Source organism: Hyla sarda, chromosome 11 (genome assembly GCF_029499605.1).
Source record: "Hyla sarda isolate aHylSar1 chromosome 11, aHylSar1.hap1, whole genome shotgun sequence".
NCBI classification, from domain to species: Eukaryota; Metazoa; Chordata; class Amphibia; order Anura; family Hylidae; genus Hyla; species Hyla sarda.
The window spans coordinates 45,591,497-45,614,389 of record NC_079199.1 but is presented as its reverse complement, the minus strand read 5'-3'; the positions used below and the strand labels follow the sequence as shown (position 1 = coordinate 45,614,389).

Genomic DNA, 22,893 nt, shown 5'->3' with positions numbered 1-22,893 from the left:
ACCTCTTACAAGCCAATAAAATTTGAAAAAAAAATTTGCAACATGTAAATACATAAGAATAATACATTAACAATCACAAGTATAAAAGTCAAATTAAATAATACATGAAAAGGAGAATGGAAAAAAAAAAGATATATATAAATATAAAAATAAAATTAAAATAAAATTAAATAAATAAATAATTAACGGGCATTTTCCAGGGTTTCATTCAAACCATCTGGAAATAAAGTGGCAAGAGAGAAAATCCAATAGGCTTCCCTATTGTTTAACCTATGTACATGTACCGGGATCGTTTCTAAAATTGTACGTTTTATAATATCTATACAACTGTTATGTTTGAGTGTTAAATGAGCAAAAACCCATTTCTTATATTGGAACTGTGTTTGTTCATTCGTGAACGCACGGTCTGAACCATGCGCCCCACGTACTGGAGCCCACAGGTACAAGACAGGAGGTAGATGGCAAATGAACTATCGCAAGTCAGATGATTTTTAATAAAAAAAAATTTTTGGTAGCATGTGAAGTAAAAGAAAAAAACGCATCACCTATCATCGGGCAACACATACACCGGGTGCGTCTGCATTTAACAATGTAATATAACAATGTAATAAAACAAACGCTATGAGTGAAAATGTCTAAACTTTTTGAATGATCATGAACACTGTAAATATTAAAAAGTGGCAAATTGCAATTTTTTTTGTCACCTCACATCCTACAAAACATGGGATAAAAAGTGAGCAAAAAGCCAAATCCATCTTAAAATTGTATTAATAAAAGTTACAAAACACTGCACAAAAACGAACCCTCACACAAATTGAAAAATAATAAAGTTAAAGTTATATAGTATCTCAAATCAATTTTTAGATGTTTTTTTATTTTTTATATTTTTGTAAAAAACTTGTAGGTATCGTTGTAATCGTACTGACATGCTAAACTAAGGTAACTTCCCCAATTTTTTTTAAATGACATTATAATGGAAAAATAAATTTGTTATGTCATTTAGAAGGTGTGGAGGAGAAAAAAACAGTAACAACAAAAATGGTCTGTGTCCTTAAAGGGGTACTCCGCCCCTAGGCATCTTATCCCCTATCCAAAGGATAGGGGATAAGATGTCAGATCACCAGGGTCCCGCTGCTGGGGACCCCGGGGATCGCTGCTGCAGCACCCCGCTATCATTACTGCGCAGAGCGAGATCGCTCTGCACGTAATGACGGGCAATACAGGGGCCAGAGCCTCGTTACGTCACGGCTCCGCCCCTCGTGACGTCACGGCCCGCCCCGGTCAATACAAGTCTATGGGAAGGGGGCGTGGCGGTCGTCACGCCCCCTGCCATAGACTTGCATTTAGGGTACGGGCCGTGATGTCATGAGGGGCGGGGCCATGATGTCACGCTGCTCCGGCCCCTGTATCGCCCGTCATTACGCACAGAGCGAACTCGCTCTGTGCTGTAATGATAGCGCAGTGCCGCAGTGGCGATCCCGGGGCTCCCCAGCAGCGGGACAGCGGCGATCTAACATCTTATCCCCTATCCTTTGGATAGGGGATAAGATGCCAGGGACGGAGTACCCCTTTAAGATGTTATTATTTACTTTATTCCAGTAGTAAGATGGAGTGTTTTTGAGTATTTCAAACATATACATGTATATACTATCTTATGTTACCTCTAAGAGAAGATTTTGTTCCATGATAACTTTATCCAGCAATTCAGCCTCTCTCAGGACTACCACCATCCTTCTAAATACACACAGTGACTGCACACCAGATTCTGATAAAGACAGCATTGGTCTATATACTTCTATCTCAGCAATTGTCTTTTTGATGTGACCTATGTTATCCAGCATGACCTAAAATGTATAGAAAAAGGAAAAAAAAAACATGTGAATAATGTATATTCCCAGCCAGTGCCGAAAGCCTTACTGTATTTACGAGTCCTTATGGGCACTAACTGTCCGCACTGTAAGCTTACTTATTAGTGATCTGGACATTTTCAGACTTATTTTTGGGGACAGAATGTAGCTGATAGTTACCAGCGTCAAAAATACATGCTATGCAAGTTTTCTCTCCTCCAGAAGGAAAGAGCCATGTACCAAATCAATGTCCAAAATTTTAATCTGATCAGCCAAACCAGAATCTCCTCGAAAAAGAGGACCCATCTGTAGACAGCTGTTTTGGGGTTCTTGTTCCTCATTAGGTGCTGGTTGTCTAGTTGAGTAGCCTTTCATGATGGTCTGAGGTGGCAGTGTTTCTCTTTGCGGAGAGGTAATTTGCACAGCCTTTCTGCCAGGGATAATTTCCTGGGCTATGAGACTACCTACTCTAGCTGGAGGTCTCCACAAAAAGAAAGCTCTTCAGCCATATTATTACAGTTAAAGAGAACCAATCAGCAGATTTTAGCATATATAACGCTTGGCAATGCATCATATATGCTAAAATCATTATCCTCACCTTCCCCTTGGACATTTGTGCCCCCAGTCGCGTCACCGTCTGCTTAGGGAGCAGAGCGGTGACGCGAGACGTCATTCAAGCAATCAGGACGGGGCCACGGCTGCAGCGAACGGAACTTGTAAGTGAAAGTCCCCACACAGGGGACTACTTACTGGGTGGCCCAGGGGGACTTTATAAATTAACTTTATAAATTAATATCATTGTTGTTACATGGGTTATTCCCATCTTGAACATCCTGTGGATTTGCCATGAATTTTTCATTGGATACAGATCCAACCTCTGGGACTTTTTCTTGAGATCTAGGGCTTGTGGCCTCCAGGAGTTGTCAGGAGGCCGAAAGCTGACATTGCTGTATTATGTATGCAACTCCGATTAAAAACAAAAGAAGTTAGAGAAACTGCATACAACAGCTAAACTAGTCCAGTAGCAGCAACAAGGTTGGAAGACCCTCATTCAAACACGAGTGGGACCAGCACCTATCAAACATCTAGAGCAAATCAACAGGATGTCAGTACAGAGAGGGAAGTCTCAGATTAGTTTAAGACATAGTGGCCAAAATAGAAACTGCAAAATGTCAGTATTATTATAAAATATAAATAGAAAAATAGAAAATTAGAAAAAATTATTGCCAAAAATCTTACAAAATATGGTAAACAAAAAAACCTGATTTAAACAACAGGTTATTTTCTAACAACACATTCCCTTTAAGGCAGCTGTAAATGGTAGTAAATACAATAATGGGTAATCCAACCAAATATTTTGGGTCTTTAGGTATAACTATACCTATACTATGGTAGTGTACCCCAACTTGTTGCAAAACTCTAACTTCCATAATTTCCTGACAGTGCATGCTGCAAATCATTGTTTCATAACAGCTGGAGAGCCAAAGGTTGGGGAACACTGGTCTATGGGATATCATAAAAGGTACATAGCAGGGTTTAAATTTCTACATTTAATTAGAAACTATGTATACATTTAGGTGCTTATAGTCTTGTATATTAGAGACATACCTGTCCATGCATGTAGTGATCATTGGGTGGCATATCATCAATGTCATTGGATGTCATAATTGTTTTAATTTTATTTATGGTCCTTTCCATCTTCTTTACCTCTTCCTCTATAGCCAGCACCTCCTTAAAATGGAGACAAACAACACATTTGACATGTAGAAGTAGTTTAGATGATAAAAGTAGTTAAACTATTATTTTGGTAAATTATTCATGTCCTACAGTTGTACTCGAATCAATACTTGCTGATTTTCAGTGCTAACTCTGTTTGGCTGTGCGTTTCCCCTGTAGTGGCCACTGCTGGAGAAATGTAGTATTGCATGACTGCCCCTTTATTTCAATAGGCATCTGCCACAGAGTAAGATACTCTTTTGTAGAAACTCTCTCTGCTATGACTATGGTATCAATATATCCTTATGGTATAGAAATTATTCCTCCACCGGAAGGTAGAAAGATAGGTCTCCAGTGCCACCTATTGAAAGTAGCTCTTTTGTTAGTTGATTAGGAGTATTAAAGCATAGCCTTTAAAAAAAATGTAAAAACATGTAAGATTCTGTTAGTGGTGTCAAGAGGATTTTTGTGATCTCTATTGCTGTAATTGAGCACATGAACGTCCCCTCCAAGGTGTACAACTCTATTTCTTATTTCCTCCATGTCAGTGGATGGATGTCAGAGATGTTTTCAGTAGTACACAGGCAGGGCTTTTCTCCCTTAGTTGTCTATCCAATAAAAGGACAGCATTGCACCCAGACCTTACTGCTATGACATAGTTCTGGTGAAAATGCACTGGATTAAGCAGGCTGGCACCATGCTGGGGCATGATTTACGGTACATTATTATAGATGGTATATGGAGGGAGAAGGGGAAACTGATGCACTGATTTTGCAAGGTGCCATGTGAACATAAATGGAACAAACAGCACAGCAAAGAAGGGGTTACATTAAGCAGTGAACTGCTGCTGACAAGATGAGGGAGAAGCCTTAATTTACCATTTTAGGGACACTGAGGATCCTGTGGAGGATGGAGACGGGCTCACATATTGCAGGTACACAGCCCTGACTTAATTGCTCTCCCCTGCATATAACATTAGCTAAGCTCTGTCCAATTTACTCTTCCACCTTGGTCTCTCTACTTCTAAAGACAGAATTCCCCAAACAACAAGTAATGGACAGCTGATTGAGAGAAGGCATTATTTTTGGTAAATTAAGTGATTTAGAAATATTTACAAATCACACAGGTTATCATTTGGAGGGAAGTATTTTAAAACAACAGTGTTAATTTAAACACCTTGGGGAGACTGTCAGCTGGCATAGGGAGTCTTTCTAAATCCCAGACAAGGCTCCCTGATGAAGGTATGCATATTAAATCTTCCCCAGAAGGAAGAAAGCTGTGTGTGTAGCAAATCTGTGTCCTTCTCTATACTGATGAAGGCAAATCTCCCAACACAGCAGTCTACAGATGGGTCCTCTCACTATTGTAGAAGATCACGGTTTGCCTGATAATCCATAGTTATGCTTTAACACCTTTTTATGGGTCATTCGTTGAATAACAGGGTAGCTCCCTTCTGTCGACTTCAACTGGAGAGCTAATTCTTTTTCTTCCGGAGGAGGACTAATATACATCCTTTTTTTTTTTATTTTTTTAGAACGTTTTGTCAGGCCTATAAGACTCCCAAGAACAGCTGTTAATTTCCTCAAGGAGAAACAACCCCCCCCCCCCCCCTTATATACTCATGATTATCTAACTGGGACAACCACTTTATGCAAATTCTTATTCTTATAGTTGGGTTTAGTAAATTTCTTTAGTAATGATATTCCAAGCTAGAAGAAAGGATGAGGTCCTTACATGTGTTATGATTTGAATTTCTGGAAGAACTTTCAGGATCCTCTCCCTTAGATCTAACATTTTATTACTGATGTCACTGATACGTTCCACAATGCTCTCTGTTTCAAAGATCGTAGCCAGCTCACTCAGCTCCGAATGGATGGAGTCAAGGAGATATTGCTTCTGTTCTGAATCATCCAGTGCAATCTGTTTAGAGACAAGTAAAAATGATTATTATTAATTATTAATTATTTTCAAATCCTCATCAAGGAGGATATGGACTGATGTGGAAGATGTTGGCACTATATATTTTATTTATTTATTTATATATATAGTGCCTACAGATTCCGCAGCGCTTACAATTATGGGGTACAAACAAAGACAAGTATCAGACATAAAATTACACAATAAGTATTCAAACAAGAGGTGTGGGGATATGTTGGGGATATGTTGGGGATATGTTGGGGATATGTTGGGGATAAGTTGAGGCCAATTAGAGACTGTTATAGGCCTGTCTGAAGAGAAGTGTTTTTAGGCCATGTTTGAAACTATGGATGATGTTGTTGAGTCTGAGGGATTGAGGGATAGCATTCCAGAGAACCGGTGCAGCACGAGTGAAGTCTTGGAGACGGGAGTGAGAAGTTCGGATTATAGAAGATGTTAGTGTGAGATCATTAGCAGATCGGAGAGAATGTGTAGGATGGTAGACGGAGATGAGAGAGGAGATGTAGGGAGGTGCAGCATTGTGGAGAGCTTTGTGTGTGAGACTGAGGATTTTGTACTGTATTCTGGACTGAATTGGTAACCAGTGTAGTGACTGGCACAGGGAGGAGGCGTCGGTGTAGCGGCTGGAGAGGAAGATGAGTCTGGCTGCGGCATTAAGGATGGACTGGAGAGGAGAGAGTTTGGAGAAGGGAAGGCCTATTAGTAGAGAGTTACAGTAGTCGAGGCGGGAGTGAATCAAAGCAATAATGAGAGTTTTAGCAGTTTCAGTAGTGAGAAATGGGCGGATTCTTGAAATGTTTTTGAGATGCAGGTGACAAGAACGTGAAAGGGACTGAATATGGGGAGTGAAAGACAGATCAGAGTCAAGTATAACTCCAAGACAGCGAGCCTGCTGCCCGGGAGTTATGGTAGTACCACATACCGAGATGGAAATGTCAGGGTTAGGTACAGTATTAGTTGATGGAGAAAAGACAAGAAGTTCTGTTTTAGAAAGATTTAGTTTCAGATATAAAGAGGACATGATGTCTGAGATGGCAGAGAGACAGTCAAAGGCTGTCCGGGCATGCTGAGAGTAGTAGTTTTGCAACAGCTGGAGGCACCTTGGTTGGGAAATGCTGGTCTATGTAGAGGACAGGAACTTCTTCAGGGTTCTGTACAGAATACACAATGTGCTAAAAAAAAGTAACATGGAGCCGGCCAAAGGAGCAGCTAACCCTGGCACAGGTAAAGAGTAATACAGAACATGTAATACCTCCCTGTACTAGGGGGCGCTACCAGACACCAGTCAGTGCATGCACTTCAGTAATACAGGGGTTTTACCAGTGAAATGCCCATTCTGATTGGTCAGTTCTTCGAGCCATTGACATGTTTCACAGATCTGGACTGTCTGTACATTGTATGTTGAGTCTGGTTTCAAGTTACAATGGTCCAGAAAAGACCATTGTATGTTGAAACTATTGTATTATATTATATTCTATTTATAACTATATTATATTCTATTTAATATACACAAACTAATGTACACGAACTATAAACTTTTTATATACAATAAATGTGTTGTAAATTCATACAATCTTGGTAAATACATTATATTTTCTGACCTCTAATGCAACAGCATGCTTATTCAGGACTTTAGCAGAGCAATCCTTCATCTCTTCATTTAACAGGGTATCAGTGTTTTGTATCCAGGTCTGTATGCTCTTCAGGGTGTCCTCATATTCCTCCAGTTTACTAGCAGCCTGACAAGAGACATATTCCTTTTCAGTCAATGCTTACTATTTTATAGTCTCGTCTAATCTATATTAATCAGCACACCAACAGACTACATTTTTTTCCCATTAAATATATATATTTATCCAATAATATTGGTTTAACAAATTAATAATAACCTAATAGTCTTCTAACATATTATTACGGTAAATGGAATAAAAAGGCCTGCTGTAGAAAACCCACTCCACTACTTTAAAACGTACCCCCGCAGAATAGGAGATAAGTTTCTGATCACAGGGAGTCCAAGAGGTCAGATCACCATCCAACCCCCCCCCTGATCACAGATCAGACACCTATACCATTTTTTCGATCTGTAGAAGAAGGCCCACGTCTCCATGAACTGTCTGTGGGGACACCAGATATAGCAGAGTACAGCACTCCTGTATCCCCATAGCTCCCATATAGAAAGCATGGAGTGCATGCCAACAAGTAGCACCATGCAAAGGGAAATACAGGGCCCAACTCTGGAGATTGTGGGGGGTCCCAGAGGCCTAAAAAAATTCTTTAATATTATATATAATATATTAAGGAAAGACTTTACGACAAGCATCTTAAAGGGGTACTCTGCCCCCTAGACATCTTATCCCCTATCCAAAGGATAGGGGATAAGATGTCTGATCGCAGGGGCCCCTCCTATAGACTTGCATTGAGGGGGTATGGCCGTGAGATCGCAAGTGGGGCCTGGCCATGACGTCACAAGTCTCTGGCACTGCACCCGATGCTCTAAACGAACGCAGGGAGATTGCGGGGGTTCCCATCAGCGGGACCCCCGCGATCAGACATCTTATCCCCTTTGGATAGGGGATAAGATGTCCAGGGGCAGCACCCTTGCACGCAGCACCCCGTTATAATCAGTCCCCAGAGCATGTTTGCTCCGGGTCTGATTACTGGCGATCATGGGGGCCGGAGCATTATGATGTCACAGCCCCGCCCCTGTGTGACGTCACACTCCGCCCCCTCAATGCAAGCCAATGGGAGGGGGTGTGACGTTACATGGGGGTGGGGCCGTGATGTCACAATGCTCCGCACCCCCGTGATCGCCAGTTCACAGACCCAGAGTGAACATGCTCTGGGGCTGATTATAACGGGGTGCTGTGTGCAAGATCAAGGGGTCCCCAGCGGCAGGACCCCCGCGATCAGGCATCTTATCCCCTATCCTTTGGATAGGGGATAAGATGTCTTAGCGCCGGAGTACCCCTTAAAGACTTTAGGATAAATCATTCAGTAGTGAAAATAAAGTGAAAGAATATAGGCACTAATACTCCGAAAATAGCTGCCATTTATTTATAGGTCTATAAAAAGCAGCAAAACCAACACAAAAGTAAAACACTGTTTTAGAGAATTGTATGTTATTCTGAAATAAACCAGGCAAAACCCAGACAGCTATGAGATACAAACATGAATAAAGGAAAATACACGCCCTGGCGCTCACCTTGTTTAGATTTGCAGTCCTGCGTTCCACAAGGTGTGTAACTTGCTGGTAGTGACTTAATGGCTCTGTTAGTTTATCCATCCACTCATGGGCCTGAACGGGGTCTTCCTCAGCCATCTCCTGAACCTCAGCCTCCAAGGCATGCAGTCTAGACAGCCATGAATCCACTTCATCCCAGATTTTCTAGAAATATAAAGAATTCACAATGGTAAAATGGCTCATCATGTCACGTATGTGCTGCAGAGAAGGTTTACGCTCTTTATGTCCTCACATTCTGAAGTTCTTTGGCTTGCTGAATATTTTGGCTTTTTTCTGTTAAGTGAACTTCGATACTTTGCAGACCAGATTTGATCTCATCTACCTTTCTCTTCATTACGTTCTCTGGAGAGTTCTGCAGAACTTTATTTTTAACCTAAAAATGCATGATGAATAAATTATTCCCACTATACACTTAAGTACTCAATGAAGGGCAAAACAGATCTGTCAACAGTAGCTTGATGTCCGTTTCCATATGATTTGTTACTATACATCAAAGATTAAAATGGGTTTCAATACTATATTCAAACAATAGTATACGAAATATACATTCTAGAGCAGGGGTCTCAAACTGGTGGCCCACCAGATTTTGCACAACTTTAACTCCCAGTATACCCGACAGCAGTTAGCTGCAGCAAATGGTTGTCTGGGCCTGTCCAGGCATGCTGGGAGTTCAAGTTTTGCAACACCTGGAGGGCCACCAGTTTGAGACCCCTGTTCTAGAGATATGTGTTGATCCCTCATAATGGGTGATCCCTTTCCTGGATCTCCTTATATTGTCCCAAATGAGGAGCTTTTGAGGAGGAACATCCCCTTTAAATGTAATATGTCTGGATGTACCTCGGCAGCCTGTTACAATAGTTATAGCAGTGAAGAATACAGAATGGACTCTATAAACACTAAGGATATTGTACTCATGGGGTTGGGATTTAAAATAACTGGCTGCTTTTTCTACAAACAGTGCCCCTCCTGTCCGTAGGTTGTGTCTGATATTGCAGATCAGTCTCACTAAAGTAAATAGAACTGAGCTGCAATACCACATGTGGTGACCCAGTACAGGAGTTGCACCTCTGTACCCTTGCTGCCCTGTCAGGCAGACTCCATGTCAGTGACCTTTGCCCCAACCCCCCCCCCCCCCCCCCCCACCCTGTACTGGTGTCTTATGTATCATCTTAAATGTTATTTAGTGCAATGTACATATATTGTTGTATTATTGTCATGTGATTGTGGCCAGGGCGGTACCAGTGATCATGTGACCTACAGGGTGACCTATGGGACCCCTCCAAAGTCTCCCCCATATAAGCCCTGGGTGGAGCTTCCTCTTCCTCTTTGAGTCTTTGCTGAGCTACAGTGAGGTCAAGTCCTGAGAGAGTGTCTGGTGTCCTAGGAAGGCCCAAAGTCTACCACGCAGCCAGGACTCCATAAGTCTATTACCCCACAAGTGTAAGTCAAAACCTGGTAAGCTACAAACGGGGTGAAGTCTGTTATAGTCAGTCTCTTTCAAGTCAGTCCAAGTCAAATCTGTCTCAAGTCAGCATGGCCCTGCATCAAATTGTCCAAGTCCACTATAAGTCCCAGCAAACCTTGTGGTCTCTGAAGTCACTGGTCACCTCCTTGGACCTAGACAAGCTGTATAGACTTTTACATCTGTCTGACTCAGTAAAGCTGCCGTTGTTCCGAAACTTGTTGTCAAAGTCATTATTGCCCCCGTGCTTGGCCCTGGATCCAGCGGTATACCTTTGGGTGGTGTAGAGGATAATCCACGCCCTGGCATCATGAACACAAGGGGTTAATGCCATCTGCCCCTAAGGTAATTCCATCTGCCCTCATCACACCCTCACCACACACACTTAACCTGTGTGGCACTGTTTTTAAAAGAAAGAAGCCATGTTTTTCCTTTTCTGTACAACCCCTTTAACAAATGGCTTCCTTCTTTGTGTCTTAGGAACAAATGTTTGTCTTCACACAAGGGCTTCGTGACCGGTTGTACATTTGAGGGTTTCCACTAGACACAAACATAGACATAACTTACCTCCAGGTCCATCTCTTGCATATACTCCTGACATTCCTTAGCCTGAGAAAGAAGTTCAGCCGGAACGTGTTCTGCATATCGGGCGCTGACTTTTTCCATGACAAGTTGAACTGCTTCCTTTTGTGACTCAATCTCACTCTGAATCTCCTGAAGGAAAGAAAAAGTAGATTACGTTTAGTAAAATATCCCATGTCCAGCAGTGGGACACATTCCTACTAATGCTTATTGCTGAACATGGACATTTCATCCACCCATTAAACCTGGCTGAGCGAGTGAGTCTGGGTTCTTGCTTTCACCTTAGGTGATGCTTTGTCGAGAAGAAGAAAAAAAAGACATTTAAAAGAATGAACACAATAGAGGTCCAATAAGCAGGCAGCTTGGCGGCAGCAGTGTCACCTTTCATTTAATTATACAGATCAATAGAGCAGAGCACTATCAGGAGACTTCTCTTCACTGAAAAGAATGGAAGTCTTCTTCTCCTAAAAGCAAGCTTAACCGAAATATAGGACGAATAAGATGCAAACACAATCTGATGACTGGGCCCTTGTTGCAAATCTCATTCCCCAGGGGCTGATATTCAGATGTAAACAATTCATGTTTCTCTTATGGAGCTTTCAGAGTCATCTGAATATTAAGATTTACTCGGAGTGGTGAAGCATTGCCGCTGAACAGGTTTGGAGTAAAGCCAGCCGACTGTTTGGAATGTAGTTCAGGCTTCAGTGTACTAAACCTCCATGAATTGCTGCAGATCTCACATGTGCTACTCTTATTATGAAAACTGGAGATATTTTATGTAACTTTCCTGCAAAAAAATTAGCTGTTATCTGGTTTTAAGAAAAATAATTTTAAATATTGTATTGGACAGTTTATTTGAAGTTCTCCAAGATTACAAAAACATAGCTGTTTTCTTCCAGAAACAGCGCCACTCTTGTCCTCAGTTTGTCTGCGGTATCACAGCCCAGTTCTATTTACATGAATGGAACTGAGAGGTAATAACCCACACAAACTTTTTGACCTCTGAGGACCCCAAGCTATGAGCAAGCACTAAATGCTGTTGCAAATAGTGTCACCTGCAACTGGAGGACCTGGTTTTTCATCACATTACCAGGCAGCCTATTGATTACAATGGGAACTGTGTAATGTTTAAAGTGTAACTGTACATGTCATTAGCAAAACATTTTTATATAATGTACAAAATAACATTATATGTATATCTGTAATATACATTTGTTAAAAATGTGTATATTATTGTTCCTACAGCTATTGTCTTTGTGTCTCTGTGAGAAGTCCAAATACAGGAAGTGTGGACAAGCAGGGCTCTGTACACTGAGGACAAGCAGGGCTCTGTACACTGAGGACAAGCAGGACTCTGTACACTGAGGACAAGCAGGGCTCTGTACACTGAGGACAAGCAGGGCTCTGCACACTGAGGACAAGCAGGGCTCTGTACACTGAGGACAAGCAGGGCTCTGTACACTGAGGACAAGCAGGGCTCTGTACACTGAGGACAAGCAGGGCTCTGTACACTGAGGACAAGCAGGGCTCTGTACACTGAGGACAAGCAGGGCTCTGTACACTGAGGACAAGCAGGGCTCTGTACACTGAGGACAAGCAGGGCTCTGTACACTGAGGACAAGCAGGGCTCTGTACACTGAGGACAAGCAGGGCTCTGTGCAGAGAGGACAAGCAGGGCTCTGTGCAGTGAGGACAAGCGGGGCTCTGTACACCGAGGACAAGCGGGGCTCTGTACACCGAGGACAAGCGGGGCTCTGTACACCGAGGACAAGCGGGGCTCTGTACACCGAGGACAAGCGGGGCTCTGTACACCGAGGACAAGCGGGGCTCTGTACACCGAGGACAAGCGGGGCTCTGTACACCGAGGACAAGCGGGGCTCTGTACACCGAGGACAAGCCGGGCTCTGTACACCGAGGACAAGCCGGGCTCTGTACACCGAGGACAAGCAGGGCTCTGTGCAGTGAGGACAAGCAGGGCTCTGTGCAGTGAGGACAAGCGGGGCTCTGTACACTGAGGACAAGCGGGGCTCTGTACACTGAGGACAAGCCGGGCTCTGTACACTGAGGACAAGCCGGGCTCTGTGCAGTGAGGACAAGCAGGGCTCTGTGCAGTGAGGACAAGCAGGGCTCTGTGCAGTGAGGACAAGCAGGGCTCTGTGCAGTGAGGACAAGCAGGGCTCTGTGCAGTGAGGACAAGCAGGGCTCTGTGCAGTGAGGACAAGCAGGGCTCTGTACACTGAGGACAAGCAGGGCTCTGTACACTGAGGACAAGCAGGGCTCTGTACACTGAGGACAAGCAGGGCTCTGTACACTGAGGACAAGCAGGGCTCTGTACACTGAGGACAAGCAGGGCTCTGTACACTGAGGACAAGCAGGGCTCTGTACACTGAGGACAAGCAGGGCTCTGTACATTGAGGACAAGCAGGGCTCTGTCCACTGAGGACAAGCAGGGCTCTGTCCACTGAGGACAAGCAGGGCTCTGTCCACTGATGACAAGCAGGGCTCTGTACACTGAGGACAAGCAGGGCTCTGTACACTGAGGACAAGCAGGGCTCTGTACACTGAGGACAAGCAGGGCTCTGTACACTGAGGACAAGCAGGGCTCTGTGCACTGAGGACAAGTAGGGATCTGTGCAGTGAGAACAAGCAGGGCTCTTTACACTGAGGACTGATCACTAGAGGTCCTAAAAGTGGGACATTTTATGATCAGTTCAGAGTTTACGGAGCCTTCATTTAACAGTATTTTGCAACTTTGTTGTTTAGTTGATTATAATTATACATACAGATAACCACACACTTTATTGTTTTAAATTTACTAATAGTTATAAACCAGATGCTAAAATTCTTCTATTGTCCTCTTCTGTCAGGGTTTTGGCCATTCAGAGCTGTAAGAGAGCTGGGTGATGATTTCAGACAGTGCCTAGAGTCTGAATTGAGAAGCAGAGCACATACTTGTTCACTGCTCCATCCAATTGTGGAAACATGAAATCCCCGTTCTTACGATACGTGGGGGTCTCAGAGATCAGAACCTCCCCGATCAGACATTTGTCACCTATCATGGTGTTAGGTAATCAGTTTTGATTATTGACAAACCCCTTTAAGAAATATCATGACAACACATTTGCTACAGTAGTTCACACCTGCAATGATACATTGGTGATTTCCGGTTCTGCTGAGTCCAGGTTCTCCAGTTTAGAAGACACTTGCTGAAGGGATTGTTTCACAGCAGAGATATCGCCTTTTAAAGCTTCTCTATCCTCAAGCTCTGTGTGAATCTCTTGCATATTTTTGTGAGAGTTTTGTAGTAGCCTAGATGATAGAAATGTTACAGAATCCGTTAACATCTTTGCTGAGTATACTCTCATATTTTAACCACAGTTCTACAGTAAGTTCTAGCACCTAGACATTAGTATTAGGCCCAATGATTCAAGTGCATGACCTACACTCACATTACCAATGGCTTATGCAGCCTGCTGCCGTCTGGGCATGCTAAGAGTTTCACTAAATCTGGTTGGCACCAGTTTAAAAAAATGGGTCCCAGAGCAAACCACCAAACCAACATATAGTGCCAAAAATATATGTTGGGTCCAAATATTGCTATTTGAAAGGGGTTTTCAAGAACTTTTCTATTGATGGCCTATACTTAGGATAGATCATCAATATTAGATCAGTTGGGGTCCGACTTCTGGTGCTTCAGCCAATCAGCTGATTAAAGGGGCTGCTGTGCTGGTGCCAGTGTTATAGCCTTTTCACTTCCTACCAGCTACAGTGCTGTATATTGGAAAGCTTCTGTATCTGATATGGAAGCTCATCCCATTCACTGTAATGTACTGCTACTGAATCTGAATCTGGAGCTGTGCTTAGCAGGAAGGCCAGGTCATCAATACCCCGAAATAGCCTTTTAATGGACTCACATAACCTTACTATTCCATTCCCAAATAATACCACCGTACACCACTTAATAATGGCTTTTGTTTGCTCCTGAGATCCCATCCTTGGAAGCCAATGAGGGGGCCTGGGCAGCAGCCCATTTTGCTATAACCAGTCTTGATTGAGAGGAATCCTATCCTGGAGACAAGAGCAATTGACTGCATGATATGTTATATAAAGCATTTGTCATCACGTCTGTTGTTTAGGATACTGGAGTTAAAAGGGATCTGGTAACAGGATGTTTACATCTGTAAATCCATACACAAGTGACTGATACAATTATGTGAAGAGCGCAATTTAGAGTCTGGCAGGTAATACTGGATAATACGGAAAACACTATAACCCAAAAATATCTTTAATTTTACATGATAACATCATTGTTATGTAGCGCTTGAATCCATTAGCTCGGCTACATATTTAAGTGCTTAGAATTCCTGTTCTCAGCAAAATCTGTATTTGTAAAACCAGGTTGTAGCTAGGTTTTTGTTTCATGTCCCAGCAGCACCCCCTAAATGTACCACTACTATGATAAACATAACCAACCCCCCACCCCAAAGTCCATGGGATCAGGACTTAGGATCTAATTCTTACACAGAATGTATCGAAGAATTAAAGCACTGCCTGACATGCAGAAGAGATGTTCCCCTTGAATGCCACATACCTTAACATTTTAGTACCATATAAAAAACATCTACATGCCAATGTGTAATGTGATTGGCGCTTAGGCGGTAGGTCCAAGTTTATCATGCCCAGTAGCCCTATGGCACCCACTGAAGCTATACGGCTTTTTAATAAAGGCCGGTATAATAACATAGTACAAAAAATGTCCATCTAGTTCCACCTATTATCCTATAAGGGCCATATACCCTTCCATTATCTTAGACCAGTGGTCTCCAAACTGTTGCCCTCCAGCTGTTGCAAAACAGTGGTGGGTGGGGGGAGCGGTTGGGAGCTCAGCACTGCCACTCCAGTCACTCGACAGGGACTTCTGTTCTCCTGACCAGTGGGAATCCGGCTCCTGGGACCCCTACCTATAGCCTATATTAATACGTATTGACACCCTCAACCATGTTAACCTTTTTTCTTCTTGTTTTCTATTGTCTAAACTTTGGTGCTACTTATAGTCCGTAAACGATGCTACTTCTTTTAATAAAGGCAAATTTGCCCTTTGGAAAGGACCTAAAATATAATTCATCAATAATGCCAAATGTACACAATTGCCTTTTTATTAAGTGATTGCCCTTGTGAGGTTGAAATTTGCGACCCATGCAGACTTGCGACAGCTCCCAACCTCAGCTCTCCAAAGGTTTCCGAATCTAGAGCTGGATGGAGTGAAGGCAGAGCAGAGGACGCAGGTCTGCATGGGAGAAAGAAGCCACGCCCCCCTAATATCCCCCTCCCGGAGGACGTAGGTCTGCATGGGAGAAAGGCAGAGCAGGGGAGAGATGACGTACACGGCTCCTCATCTCCCCCTGCAGCTTTCGTGCAGTAATGAAGGAATCATTCCCAGTCTGTGATATCCCCCCTTATCCCCAGCCAATGCAGTATGTCCCCCCAGGCCGTGCAGTATGTCCCCTTCACACATAGAAATCATTAGGGAGGGGAGATGAGGAGCCGTGTACGTCCTCTCTCTCCTGCTCTGCCTTCTTTCTCCCATGCAGACCTGCATCCTCCAGGAGGGGGGCGTGGGTTATTTCTCCCCTGCGTCCTCTGCTCTAACTTCGCTCCACCCAGCTCTAGCTTCGGAAACCTTCAGAGAGCTGAGGGGAGGAGCGGTCACAAGCCGCAAATTTCCACCTCACACCCTTACCTCCTGGCCCCTTCATAACTGTATCGAGCCCTGTACGTCAGACATGGAGGGGCATACAAGGACTTGTGCAAGGCTATGGCACATTAGTAGCTTGGTCACACCTCCTTGACTTGGCTAAGAAATAAAAAGGCAATTTTTTAGATTGGCACTCACCATTAGCGCGAGTTTACTATTATACCCTAACAGCTATCCAATGGTGTCTGCAGCTCTTAGCAACAAATACAGCAGACAGACTTCCTCTATCCTCCACCTCTGGCTTTATCAGTGGTCTCAAACTGTGGCCCTCCAGATGTTGCAAAACTTTAATTCCCAGCATGCTTGGACAGCCGTTGGCTGTCCAGGCATGCTGGGAGTTGAAGTTTTGCAAGATCTGGAGGGCCACATATTGAGACCACTGTCTATACGATGCAATCATATGCTTACATGTTACATTTGTCTTCCATTGCATTGATTTCCTTGATCACTGTAGAAATCTCTGTCTCAGCGTTGACCTCTGGTTTTCCCAAAATATTCTGGAGTCGATGGAGCATGAGTGACAGCTGCAGCTGCTGCATTTTCACTGTCTCCTCAAAGCGGCTTATTTCAGCGACCGAGTTGAGAAGTTGTGCACTTTTCTGTTTCAGCTCAGGTTTATCTGGTATTTCTTCTTGGCAGTTATCCAGAAGTATAACCTCTCGTTCCATCTGTAAGACAAGATTGTCATGGAAGGTCTATAAATTTGGGTAGTGCAATTATTCTGATAAGTCTGGACTCTGTTCACTGCCTTCCTTAAAGGGGTACTCCCGTGGAAGCCTATTTTCAACTGTTGCCAGAAAGTTAAACAGATTTGTAAATCACTTCCATTAAAAAATCTTAATCCTTCCAGTACTTTTTAGGGGCTGTATACTAAAGAGAAATTTCTGTTTTCCTTTTGGTTTGGTTAAACAACTGCCTATCTTATATGTAAGATTGAATCGACAATCAAGTCTTCCTATATGCAGTAAACAACTGTTCGCTGTGTTTGTTGTCATAAAATAATAAATTGACAGCTGCGTCTGTCCTTTATACATGTTTGTTTTTCTATTATGGTAAAATTCAATAAGAAAAACTATTGAAAGAAAAATAAAGAGAAATACAAAAACGAAATGCATTTCCTCTGATGTCATGACCACAGTGCTCTCTGCTGACCTCTGCTGTCCATTTTAGGAACTGTCCAGAGCAGCATATGTTTGCTATGGGGATTTCCCCTGCTCTGGACAGTTCCTAAAATGGACAGCAGAGGTCAGAAGAGAGCACTGTGGTCATGACATCAGAGGAAATGTATTTCATTTTTGTATTTCTCTTTTGTATTCAGCCCCTAAAAAGTACTGGAAGGATTAAGATTTTTTAATAGAAGTGATTTACAAATATGTTTAACTTTCTTGCACAAGTTGATGAAAAAAATAAATAAATAAAGGTTTCCACGGGAGTACCCCTTTCATAATGTCTAATAATGTGGTATAATGTTAGATTATCAAATATGTCATTTTATGAGATTGAAGGAAAATTTAAAAATCTTAAACCTGTTTTTTTTCTTGGAATAGACCTTGATTTTTTATCCCTCCTATTCCCTTAGCTGTTCTCTCTATCTTTCTCTCTCTTTTTCTTGTTCTCTCTTTCTCTCACTCTCTGTGGCTGTAATTACTAGAGTATGGCAGCATTGTGGCTCAGTGCTGTTGCTTTATAGTGCTGGGGTTCTGGGTTCAAATCTCTTTCCAAATTTTTTTTCTATATACGCCATGGGGCTAATATGGCATTTTTTGTGTATTTTTTTTTTTTTTTTTTTAATATGCCCTGAGTGCTTGCTTTGGAAGACCAAATTACATCGGAAATAATATTTTGGGATTTTCTTAAATATAATGTTTACTGAGGAATCTGGGGTGTGTTTTTTTTAAATAAATATATTAAAAAGAAAAAAAGGTGTGTGTTTATTTTTGACTTATCTTTGGCGTCTGCAAAAGTTTGGGCACCCTGCAGAGTTAATATCTTGTACTGCCCCTTTGGCAAGTATCACAGCTTGTAAACGCTTTTTGTAGCCAGCCAAGAGTCTTTCAATTCTTGTTTGAGGCATCTTTGCCTATTCTTCCTTACAAAAGTCTTCCAGTTCTTTGAGATTTCTGGGTTGTCTGTCACGCACTGCTCTTTTAAGGTCTATCCATAGATTTTCAATTATGTTGAGGTCAGGAGACTGAAGACCATGGCAAAACCTTCAGTTTACGCCTCTTGATGTAATTCCTCGTGGATTTCGAGGTGTGTTTAGGATCATTATCCATTTGTAGAAGCCATCCTCTCTTTAACTTCAGCTTTTTCACAGATGGCATCAAGTTAGCATCCAAAATTTGCTGAAATTTTATTGAATCCATTTTTCCTTCTACTCGTGAGATGCTCCCTGTGCCACTGGCTGCAATACAACCCCAAAGCATGATTGATCACCCCCCATGCTTAACAGTTGGACAGAGGTTCTTTTCATTAAATTCTGTTCCCCTTCTTCTCCAAACACACCTTTTCTCATTCCGGCCAAAAAGTTCAATTTTAACCTCATCGGTCCACAGAACTTGTTTCCAAAATGCATAAGGCTTGTCTATATGTTCATTTGCAAATTTCAAATGTTGATTTTTGTGGTGAGGACATAGAAGAGGTTTTCTTCTGATGACTCTTCCATGAAGACCATATTTGTACAAGTATCTCTTTATAGTGGAATAGTGTACCACAACTCCAGTGTCTGACAGATCTTTCTGGAGGGATTGTGCAGTCAAATGTGGGTTTTGAATTGTTTTTCTCACAATCCTGCGAGCTGTTCTGTCTGATATTTTTCTTGGTCTTCCAGATCTTGCTTTAACTTCCACTGTTCCTGGATGACTGCCATTTCTTAATTACATTCCAAACAGAGGATATTGACATCTGAAAACGTTTTGCTATCTTCTTATAGCCTTCTCCAGCTTTGCGAGCGTCAACTATTTTCAGTTTCAGATTTCTAGACAACTGCTTAGAAGAACCCATGGTGCTGATTGTTGGGGCAAGGTCAGATGAGTCTAGGCATTTAAAACCTTTGAGATTGACATCACTTGGTCTTCCCAGATGATGATTGAGAACAATCCATGACACTGGCAGGTCTCAGCTTTGCAAAGGGGGCAGTGCATGTTATAAATTCTGCAGGGTGCCCAAACTTTTGCAGACGCCATTTTTTTGTTTTCTGTTATTTTAAAAGTGTAAATGATGGAAATAAAATCTAACTTTTGTTGACATATTATAAGAATGTCTAATCTGTAATTCGATACCTTTTGGAGATTTTTCCATCTTTCCTTGGCCTCTTTATGCACATTAATACACATTTTTACCTGGGGTGCCCAAACTTTTGATCCCCACTGTATATACTGTAAAAGCTATATAATAAGGTAACACTATGATAACACTGTATATACTGTACATATTATATAATAAGGTAACACTATGATAACACTGTATATACTACATAAGAATATAACACTCTAATAACACTGTATATACTGTAAATACTATATAATAGGGTAACACTATGATAACACTGTATATACCGTAAATATTATATAATAAGGTAACACTATGAAAACACTGTATATACCATAAATATTATATAATAAGGTAACACTATGATAACACTGTATATACTGTAAATACTATATAATAAGGGAACACTATGATAACACTGTATATACTGTAAATACTATATAATAAGGTAACACTATGATAACACTGTATATACTGTAAATATTATATAATAAGGTAACACTATGATGACACCGTATATACTGTAAATACTATATAATAAGGTAACACTATGATAACACTGTATATACTGTAAATACTATATAATAAGGTAACACTATGATAACACTGTATATACTGTAAATACTATATACCTAATAAGGTAACACTATGATAACAATGTATATACCGTAAATATTATATCATAAGGTAACACTATGATAACACCGTATATACTGTAAATACTATATTATAAGGTAATACTATGATAACACTGTGTATACTATATAATAAGGTAACACTATAATAACACTTTATATACTGTAAATACTATATAATAAGGTAACACTATGATAACACTGTATATACTGTAAATACTATATAATAAGGTAACACTATGATAACACTGTATATAATGTAAATATTATATAATAAGGTAACACTATGATAACACTATATATACTATATAATAACGTAACACTATGATAACACCGTATATACTGTAAATACTATATAATAAGGTAACACTATGATAACACTGTATATACTATACAGGGTGGGCCATTTATATGGATACACTTTAATAAAATGGGAATGGTTGGTGATATTAACTTCCTGTTTGTGGCACATTAGTATATGTGAGGGGGGAAACTTTTCAAGATGGGTGGTGACCATGGCAGCCATTTTGAAGTTGGCCATTTTGAATCCAACTTTAGTTTTTCAATAGGAAGAGGGTCATGTGACACATCAAACTTGTTGGGAATTTCACAAGAAAAACAATGATGTGCTTGGTTTTAATGTAAATGTATTCTTTCATGAGTTATTTTTAAAGTTTCTGTGTTCAATGTGCTGCCCATTGTGTTGGATTGTCAATGCAACCCTCTTCTCCCACTCTTCACACACTGATAGCAACACCGCAGGAGAAATGCTAGCACAGGCTTCCAGTATCCGTATACACTGCTATATACTACTATATACACCGCAGGAGAAATGCTAGCACAGGCTTCCAGTATCCGTAGTTTCAGGTGCTGCACATCTCGTATCTTCACAGCATAGACAATTGCCTTCAGATGACCCCAAAGATAAAAGTCTAAGGGGGTCAGATCAGGAGACCTTGGGGGCCATTCAACTGGCCCACGACAACCAATCCACTTTCCAGGAAACTGTTCATCTAGGAATGCTCGGACCTGACACCCATAATGTGGTAGTGCACCATCTTGCTGAAAAAACTTAGGGAACGTTCCAGCTTCAGTGCATAAAGAGGGAAACACATCATCATGTAGCAATTTCGCATATCCAGTGGCCTTGAGGTTTCCATTGATGAAGAATGGCCCCACTATCTTTGTACCCCATATACCACATCATACCATAAATTTTTGTGTTCCAACAGTCTTGGAGGGATCTATCCAATGTGGGTTAGTGTCAGACCAATAGCGGTGGTTTTGTTTGTTAACTTCACCATTCACATAAAAGTTTGCCTCATCCCTGAACAAAATCTTCTGCGTAAACTGAGGGTCCGGTTCCAATTTTTGTTTTGCCCATTCTGCAGCACCTGAAACTACGGATACTGGAACCCTGTGCTAGCATTTCTCCTGCGGTGTTCCTTTCAGTGTGTGAAGAGTGGGAGAAGAGGGTTGCATTGAAAATCTAACACAATGGGCAGCACATTGAACACATTTTATAAGTGGTCAGAAACTTGTAAATAACTTATGAAAGAATACAATAAGGTTAAAACCAAGCCCATCATTGTTTTTCTTGTGAAATTTCAAATAAGTTTGATGTGTCACATGACCCTCTTCCTATTGAAAAAACTAAAGTTGGATTCAAAATGGCCGACTTCAAAATGGCCGCCATGGTCACCACCCATCTTGAAAAGTTTCCTCCCTCACATATACTAATGTGCCACAAACAGGAAGTTAATATCACCAACCATTCCCATTTTTAAAGGTGTATCCATATAAATGGCCCACCCTGTATAAGAAGGTAACACTATGATAACACCGTATATACTGTTAATACTATATAATAAGGTAACACTATGATAACACCGTATATACTATTAATACTATATAATAAGGTAACACTATGATAACACTGTATATACCATAAATATTATATAATAAGGTAACACTATGATAACACTGTATATACCGTAAATATTATATAATAAGGTAACACTATGATGACACTGTATATACCGTAAATATTATATAATAAGGTAACACTATGATAACACCGTATATACTGTAAATGCTATATAATAAGGTAACACTATGATAACACTGTATATACCGTAAATACTATATAATAAGGTAACACTATGATAACAATGTATATACCGTAAATATTATATAATAAGGTAACACTATGATAACACCGTATATACCGTTAATACTATATAATAAGGTAACACTATGATAACACCGTATATACTGTAAATACTATATAATAAGGTAACACTATGATAACACCGTATATACTGTAAATACTTTATAATAAGGTAACACTATGATAACACTGTATATACCGTAAATACTATATAATAAGGTAACACTATGATAACAATGTATATACCGTAAATATTGTATAATAAGGTAACACTATG

At 41.1% G+C, this 22,893-nt stretch overlaps 1 protein-coding gene across 7 annotated transcripts in view; it reads right to left on the bottom strand.

Annotated features, from left to right (window-relative positions):
- SYNE2 (spectrin repeat containing nuclear envelope protein 2) overlaps positions 1-22,893 on the bottom strand; it is a 355,793-nt gene that overhangs the window by 142,260 nt on the left and 190,640 nt on the right. For all 7 annotated transcript variants that reach the window (XM_056546593.1, XM_056546588.1, XM_056546590.1 and 4 more), the window contains 9 exons: positions 16,950-17,209; positions 13,927-14,095; positions 10,772-10,918; positions 8,975-9,115; positions 8,704-8,886; positions 7,103-7,240; positions 5,298-5,483; positions 3,456-3,578; positions 1,662-1,844 (listed from right to left, as the gene is read on the bottom strand). In XM_056546593.1, the coding sequence (XP_056402568.1) occupies positions 1,662-1,844; positions 3,456-3,578; positions 5,298-5,483; positions 7,103-7,240; positions 8,704-8,886; positions 8,975-9,115; positions 10,772-10,918; positions 13,927-14,095; positions 16,950-17,209 (1,530 nt within the window). The remainder of the gene's footprint in view (positions 1-1,661; positions 1,845-3,455; positions 3,579-5,297; positions 5,484-7,102; positions 7,241-8,703; positions 8,887-8,974; positions 9,116-10,771; positions 10,919-13,926; positions 14,096-16,949; positions 17,210-22,893) is intronic.